This window comes from Henckelia pumila, chromosome 1 (genome assembly GCF_033568475.1).
Source record: "Henckelia pumila isolate YLH828 chromosome 1, ASM3356847v2, whole genome shotgun sequence".
Classification (NCBI taxonomy): Eukaryota; Viridiplantae; Streptophyta; class Magnoliopsida; order Lamiales; family Gesneriaceae; genus Henckelia; species Henckelia pumila.
In genome coordinates this window covers 139,422,942-139,431,956 of record NC_133120.1, presented here as the reverse complement: position 1 = coordinate 139,431,956, position 9,015 = coordinate 139,422,942, and the positions used below count along the sequence as shown (strand labels likewise).

The following is a 9,015-nucleotide window of genomic DNA, read 5'->3' as shown; positions in this document are numbered from 1 at the left end:
AGGTGGCTCCCATACCATAATACCAGTGGATATGCCGGACCCAAATCGATGGAAGTTCAACCACTAACAGGATAGGGAAAAACCCTACTAACAGACATCTCGAAGGAGATAGCTCAGTATGCAAATGAATGCAGCATAAATCAATGACATATAAACCATGAAATCATATAATACATGCATACTCAGTCAGGATATCTCGAACAGTACTTCCGTACCTCAAATCAGTGCAAGCTCTACCAACTCTAGGTCCACGCCTATAGTCTGCTCTACACTGCCAAATGATAATACTATCATTAAAGTGCTCTAAAAGCCTTAACTAAGCTATTGCATACTCCTAAATATTTATAGGAAGCAAAAGCTATACCTTCGTCCGTCGTTAGCCCTTTGATGTCGATGCCTCCAGAACTTGGGCACAACTCCGCTACGACTATCGAACGCCTCGACGACTCCTGGGTCAAGCCTAGGAAGGCTAGAACAACTCGAATACGACTAGAGTAGAGAGGAAATCCGGAATTGGCAATTGAAAATGAATTCTCGGCCTTCTATTTATAGACAACGATCGGAGCCTCCGATCCTCGATCGGAACGTTCGATCCTGCCATCGGAGCTTCCGAAGATCCTGATCTGCCACGTGTCAAAATATCACTTGTTGACTTCGGATAGGGGTGATCGGAGCTTCCGATCCTAATCGGAGCTTCCGATCTAACCACACGTCATGGATGACGTAATACCATCGGAGCTTCCGATCCTGCATCGGAGCTTCCGATCCTGTTCGGAGCTTCCGAACTCACATTCGGAGCTTCCGAACTCTTCCCAAGTAATTATGATTAATTCCTTAATTACTGATTTTGGTACGGGCTACTACATGCAAGCAATTCTAACAAAGGAGCGTTGCTTGGCAGCTATTAGAGATAGACCGGCAGACGTCATGGACGATCAAAAGCGGAACGAAATGAATCACAATGCTGTTGCCAATTTGCACTTGGCTATAACGAATGAAGTTTTGTCAAGTATCTCTGAAATAAAAGATGCAAAAGTTATTTGGGATACTCTGGCAAAATTGTACGAGGTCAAGTCACTACACAACAAGATTTTCCTAAAGAGAAAACTTTATACTCTTCAGATGGCGGAATCCTCATCGATGACCGACCATATCAACACACTGAATACTCTATTTTCGCCGCTCACCTCTATGGGGCATAAATAGAGGAAAAAGAACGTGCGGAGCTTCTACTTCAAAGTCTACCAGATTCATATGATCAACTCATCATCAATGTTACCAACAATGTTCTTTCGGATAATTTAAATTTTGACGACATCTTAACTGCGGTTCTTAGAGAAGAGAGTCGTCAAAGGAACAAGGAAGATAGGTTGGCAACATCGAAGCAAGCAGAGGCTTTACCGATGACGAGAGGAAGATTGACGGAGCGTGACTCCAGTGGGAGCCACAGATATGGTAGATCCAAGTCAAGAAGTAAGAAGAAGAATATTTACTGCTTTAAATGTGGCGGTAAAGGGCACTTCAAGAGAGAGTGTACGAAGAGCATCGAGAAAGGATCTCAAGGAAATGTGGCCAGTACTTCAGGAAGTGGTGAAATACTATTCAGCGAAGCAGCAACAGTTGCGGAAGGCAGACACAAATTTTGTGATGCATGGATTATGGATTCAGGAGAGACGTGGCACATGACGTCAAGGAGAGAATGGTTCAATCAGTATGAACCAGTCTCAGGAGGATCTGTATTCATGGGAAATGATAATGCCTTGGAAATCGCTGAGGTCGGTACCATCAAAATCAAAATGTTTGATGGCACTATTTGCACCATACAGGAGGTACGACATGTGAAGGGCCTGACAAAAAATCTTTTGTCTTTGGGGCAATTGGATGATATTGGGTGCAAAACCCGTATCGAGAAAGGGATCATGAAGATTGTGAAAGGCGCGCTTGTGGTTATGAAGGCGGAAAAATTTGCTGCAAATCTGTATGTATTGTTGGGAGAAACACACAAAGAGTCGGAACTAGCTGTTGCATCAATTGGTTCGGGGGAAGAATCTACAATGTTGTGGCATAGAAAGCTTGGGCATATGTCAGAACGAGGAATGAAGATTCTCTCAGAACGGAAGCTGTTGTCGGGGCTTACAAAAGTGACTTTACCCTTTTGTGAGCATTGTGTTACCAGTAAACAACACAGATTAAAGTTTGGCACATCTACTGCCAAGAGCAAAGGCAGATTGGAGCTGATTCATTCTGATGTTTGGCAAGCACCGGTGGTATCCCTAGGAGGAGCGAGATACTTTATCTCGTTTATTGATGATTTCTCTAGGAGATGTTGGGTGTATCCAATCAAGAAGAATTCAGATGTTTTCGAAGTCTTCAAAGTTTTCAAAGCGCGGGTTGAACTTGATTCTGATAAGAAAATCAAGTGTTTGAGGATTGACAATGGAGGAGAATATACCAGTGATGAGTTTGATGCATTTTGTCAGCACGAGGGCATCAAAAGACAGTTCACGACGGCTTACATGCCTCAGCAGAATAGAGTGGCGGAGCGGATGAACAGAACTTTGTTGGACAGAACAAGGGCCATGTTGAGTACTGCGGGTCTAGCCAAGTCATTTTGGGCAGAAGCAGTCAAAACCGCTTCTTACATCATCAATCGCTCTCCTTCAGTGGCGATTGATTTGAAGACTCTGATGGAGGTGTGGACTGGCAAGCTAGCTGATTATTCTCGATTACATACATTTGGAATTCCGGTGTACGTGTTGTATAATGATCAAGAAAGATCGAAGTTGGATTCCAAATCCAGAAAGTGTATCTTCTTGGGCTATGCTGATGGAGTAAAGGGGTTTCGCTTGTGGGATCCTACTGTCCACAAGCTTATCATCAGCAGAGATGTTATCTTCGAGGAAGATAAAGTGAAGGGAGACAAAGGCACACAGAATTCAAAAACTACTGTCATTCAGGTGGAGGATAAGACAGATGAAGATTAAGTTTCTTGTGAAGCAGTACCAGAGCACGAGGTACAAGAACCAGTTGAGTCAGAGGTTTCCAAAGTGAGGCAGTCAACTCGAGAAAGAAGACCACCAGGTTGGCTTTCAGATTATGTCACTGAAAGTAATATTGCATATTGTCTATTAACAGAGGATGGTGAGCCATCGAGTTTCCATGAGGCTACTCAAAACTCGGATGTATCCCTGTGGATGACAGCGATGCAGGAAGAATTGGAAGCATTGGACAGAAACAAAACTTGGGATCTTGTTCCACTACCACGAGGGAGGAAAACTATCGGTAACAGATGGGTCTATAAGATCAAGCGTGATGGCAATAACCAAGTGGAGCGGTATCGTGCGAGATTGGTTGTCAAAGGGTACGCTCAGAAAGAAGGTATCGACTTCAACGAGATATTTTCTCATGTGGTTTGACTTTCAACGGTCAGAGTAGTATTAGCAATGTGTGCGGTGTTTGACCTACATCTAAACCAGCTAGATGTGAAAATGGCATTTCTTCATGGTGATCTTGAAGAAGAAATCTATATGCTCCAGCCAAAAGGTTTTGCAGAAAAAGGCAAAGAGAACTTGGTTTGCAGGTTGAAAAAATCTCTGTACGGTCTCAAACAAGCGCCGAGGTGTTGGTACAAGAGATTTGATTCTTATATCATGAGCCTTGGGTACAACAAACTCAGTGCAGACCCTTGTACGTATTTCAAGAGGTTTGGTGATGATGATTATATCATTTTGCTGTTGTACGTGGACGACATGTTGGTAGCAGGCCCAACAAAGATCGGGTCCAAGAATTGAAGGCACAGTTGGCTAGGAAATATGATATGAAGGACTTGGGACCAGCAAACAAGATTCTAGGGATGCAAGTTCACCGAGACAGAAGCAACATGAAGATTTGGCTTTCTCAGAAAAATTATTTGAAGAAAGTCTTGCAGCGCTTCAACTTGCAAGATAGTAAGCCAGTTTCAACCCCTCCTCCTATTAACTTCAAGTTATCTTCTGAGATGTGTCCTAGCAGTGAAGCAGAGAAGATGGAGATGTCTCGAGTACCGTATGCATCAGCAGTGGGAAGTTTAATGTTCGCTATGATCTGTACTAGACCAGACATTGCACAAGCAGTGGGAGCAGTCAGTCGGTATATGGCGAATCCTGGAAAAGAGCATTGGAGCATGATTAAGAGGATCCTTAGATACATTAAGGGTACCTCGAATGCTGCATTATGTTTTGGAGGATCAGATTTTACACTCAAGGGCTATGTGGATTCTGACTACGCAGGTGATCCAGATAAAAGAAAATCTACTACAGGTTATGTGTTTACAGTTGCAGGAGGTGCAGTCAGCTGGGTTTTAAAACTGCAAACAGTTGTAGCGTTATCTACAACGGAGGCAGAATACATGGCAGCTACTCAAGCTTGCAAGAAGGCAATCTGGATTAAAAGGTTATTGGAGGAGCTTGGGCACAAACAAGAAAAGATTCCTCTGTTTTGTGACGGTCAGAGTACCTTGCACATTGCAAGGAATCCAGCCTTTCATTCCAGGACTAAACACATTGGAGTTCAATTTCACTTTGTTCGGGAAGTAGTAGAGGAAGGAAGTGTGGATATGCAGAAAATCCATACAAAGGATAACATAGCTGATGTTCTGACCAAGCTAGTGAATACTGATAAGTTCGAGTGGTGTAGATCCTCAAGTGGCCTAGCAGAAACGTAAGCAGCAGGAATGGCAAGATTGAAAGGATGTGTGGAGATGTGTTTGATACTCAATCAAATCTCCAAGTGGGAGAAATGTCAGTTTGAATGGTCAAATGAGGGAAATGAGGACAACAAGACATGCAACTTGTACGTACAGCAAAGAAGGACAATTTAATTAAGAATTTTCTTTCTCATGTTCAGACCGAAGATTTGCACCTATATATAGATCTCTCATTTCATTCTTCAGAGCATCCCATCTCGAGTTCATTTCTTCAGTTAAACATTCAAGTGTTTTGAGTGTGTTTCTATATATATTTGTGAGATATGTTTTTTCCTGTATTAAGAGAGTGTGTGTCTCTTTGGAAACACAGAGATAGGTTGTAATTCTCCAAATATTATAGTGGAATCTTTTGGTCTTGCCCGTGGTTTTTACTTTAATAACTTTGGGGGTTTTCCACGTAAATCTTGGTGTCTATTTTATTCTTCAATTTCCATAGTATCTATCTCGTAATGCCGCATTTGGGACCAACAATATGTTGACAAATTTTAACTCTTTGTTAGTCTGTCCTAGTTTACTATTGATGGAAATCTAGTTGAGAAAGTTTGTATTGAATAGAGATTGATCCATACCAAATCAAATGTTGATAATGGGATAAAGAAATGGGAGTTCTAGGTGTGATTAAAAGAAGAACAATGTGGATGAATTTAATATTCTATTTTATACAGGATTGAAGATTCTGCCCGATATTTTATATATATAATACTAGTAAACATATGCACACGATGCATGCATATAAATTAAATTTTTGTCGTGTATAATAAACTTTTATATGAAATGTAATAAGAATTGAGTAATTTTATATTTTATGCTATGTTTTTTTGTTATTAAATTTTGATTATTTATTTTATTTAAAAATAATCATGGTAGTTATGGGTAAGAGTATTTTGGAGACAAAAAATGGTATGTAATAACTTACCAAAAGTAGTTACTACGTAGACCTCAAACTTAATAGACAAAAACTTCTATGAGACGGTCTCAAGGGTAATTTTTTTGAGACGGGTCTTTTATATGAGTTATTCATTAAAAAGTATTATATTTTATGCCAAAAGTATTACTTATTATTATAAATATAGGTAGGATTGACCCGTCTCACGGATGAGACCGTCTCACATGAGTGTTACTCAACTTAATAGTATAGAAGAGATATAAGATATATATATATATATATACGTATATATATATATATACACACATTATTATTATTATATAATAGTTTCATCTCTTATACTAACCATTTTTTGTATATCAAATCACACAAAAAATTCCTTCAATTTAATTTACCTCCTAAATTTAACACACCTATCTTTTATGTTACCTCTTTTTTATATTAGATCTTAAATGACTAAATTATCTCCAAATTTCTCTAACATCATTATCTTCTTTTATATCTATCTTCTTTTTCAAATTTCACCATTTATCAATTCTTATAAAATTATCTACATAATGTTTTTCAAATACTCTCTACTTTATATCAAAACTCTCATATTTTTTCACTGTGATATATTTTTTAAAATAATTAAATTATCGAGCATGTGAAAATCATGTGGGACGATTGCTAGTATATATAAAAGGATCCTGCCAGAGTTATCTTACTAGTTATCTTACTGCCAATATCATTTTCTTTTCATGATAATTACTTGTACAACGACTTATGCGCACTTTGCACGAAAAAATGTTAAACATGTGACGAAGGCAGTTAAGAGTTGACATTTCAATCATTTTTATCTTAACCTACCCATTGTTTTCAATTCATTGCTTGAAACCATGGTTTTTCCTATTCTATATCCCATGATTTGCATCATGTTCATTGTTTAGATTTTTTTTCATCTACGTCTCACAGGGTCAACAATAATCTGTGAATCATGTGTTCCAGTTTTTATATAATTGCTTTGACGTTATTTCTTTTATATTTGTGTCATCTTGCATACAACTTGGTGCTCAAGAAATGTTTATGAGGATTAAGCATGCATACAACTGGAACATACCAATCTAGGACAAGAGTCGAGGAAGAGTTCTATGACTTTGATAGTAACATGCACTCTCCTGCTGAAAACCTTATATACTGTCTATGACTTTTTAAAATGTTTGTGTTTGTTTTCATTTGTTTCTGAAAAGAAAATTACTTCATTCAATTTTCCTTTAGATAATTTGTCCAACTAAAAAATCATCATGCCATGTCTCGAGGTACTTCAATCATCTGAGTGATTTTGTTGATGATGATTTGTAGTCATTTGGTCTTGAATATATTATTATGTATAATATAAAATATATTTACATGCATTTATATATTTTTATTTATTTTATATGAAATGTATATATATAATGTATACCTTATATATATTTTAAATATATATATATATATACTACGCACTACATACTGTATATATATATATATAATTATATAGTATATTATTATTATATATATTATATACAGTATATTATTATTTTATATGCATATTATTATTATATTATATATATATATATTAAATATGTATAATATATTTTATATAAATATATATATATACGGGGCGGGTCCGGGGCGGGTCCGGGGCGGGTCCACCCAAACCCGGGACCCGTCTCCGGACCCGCCCCGCCCCGCTTCGAAACCCGTTTGATCGGGTTTGAACCCGCTCCTCGTCCGGGGCGGGTTTAGCACGGGGTCGGGTTTAAACCTGGCCCATTGCCATCCCTAATCAAAGGCCAGGTTGAAGCCACGCCACAGAGCTGACTGCCTCGCGAACCATACCGTTGGGAAATCTTGGTCGTCCATTCAGAAGGTGACAAAAATTAAGATCTGGACCGTGCAATGCGACACACTGTTTCGCCCAACACGTGTGAAGAACACAACCCTAATGGGTCGGGCTAGGTATCCGACCAGACCACATGGTCTAAACTTCATACTTCATTTAGACCAGAAGGGAGAGGTACTTTTGATGCTTCCTAAAAATATTAGGGTCTGGTTCGACCCGAACCCATTAGACCATACTCAGGAAAATTGTCCCAAATTCACTAGACCCTATTATATTAAAAGTTGAAGCCTTATGAAGGCCCAAAACAATACACAGATCCAGAAAGATAAGTTAATGGTTGAGCCCAGATGCTGAGCCCAATGGGTCGAGCCCTACTGGATAGGGAAGAAGGCCGAACCGGGCCTGACAAGGGAAGTCTTGTTAAATACATAAGAACATTGGAATGGAGATCTGTAAAAGATTACGGAAGATCCCGATAAACTAGGGACTACGATGAGATTATCATGTCAGCTCAGAGTCCTAACTGCCATAGTAACTGAGTTCTACTGGTATAAGTCTCCTACCTCGTATATAACTCCACTCTAATGAGAATTCTACTCCTACGAGGTAACGACCCCTCCTGCCTCTATGAATACCATGTATTTCTTATGGTTTTACACATTCACTTTTACTCACACATTCACCCACTCATATTATCTTGCTATCTCAACTTTATTACGCTCTTAAGCTTCATAATCTAAGCACTGATTTAGGCTTCGGAGGGGTCACGTTGAACACACCTTTGGCATCCCCTTAACCCAGTTTTTGTCCGTGTAGAGCTCTATTTTTCCCACTCGACCCGTGTGTTGACAGATTGGAAGATCCGTTCTACCAGACCGAACTCAAGGTAAAATTTTGGTAACATCAAAATCTCTTGGATGTCGTTTTAATTATCTAAACCAGGAGAGACAAACTTTAGAGGGTGGCCATATAATTCACACCATTTTTTTGACGACTTATAGTTCTTTATTGGGCGTGTGACAGGATATTGGGGAAGAGTTCGTCGAGTTCTTGGAGAAAGTGTTGAATATCACAGATACAGAGGCATCTGAAAAGAACGATCAAAATTTTCCAAAGGATTTTTGCTTGATGAAACAAAGGAGACTGCAACCACCGATCAGAAGGGGTCTAGTAAATCCAGTAGCATTGATGATAGTATTGATGAGATTGAAGCGACCTTAGCTCAATTGAAGAGAGAACTTGGCCTTGAGTGAGAACTTCGAAATACAAATCACATGTATTGTGGAAAACTTCGATCTATGATAAACATTCAAGGCATTTGTTCACTTGTTGAACATGTTGATAATTTGCACCTTACATTAGGTTCATTTTCACCTTAAAATTTCTTTGATAGTTACTAGGTGAAAGAAATATTATAATCTTTGCAGCTTTCGGCACCATTGTTGGTGTTGTTGGAAAACGGTGTTCAGATCAATTAGAATTGATACCCGGTGCAGCGGAAGTTTAAAAATTTATTTTATT

At 38.8% G+C, this 9,015-nt stretch overlaps 1 protein-coding gene across 1 annotated transcript; it reads left to right on the top strand.

Moving 5' to 3' along the window:
* The first annotated feature begins 864 nt into the window (after window positions 1-864).
* On the top strand, window positions 865-8,715 carry LOC140874111 (uncharacterized). Its single transcript, XM_073277390.1, has 6 exons — window positions 865-1,196; window positions 1,337-1,829; window positions 1,956-2,249; window positions 4,244-4,698; window positions 8,311-8,380; window positions 8,518-8,715. The coding sequence occupies exons 1-6, from the start codon at window positions 865-867 to the stop codon at window positions 8,713-8,715; spliced, it is 1,842 nt and encodes a 613-aa protein (XP_073133491.1).
* Window positions 8,716-9,015: the final 300 nt, after the last annotated feature.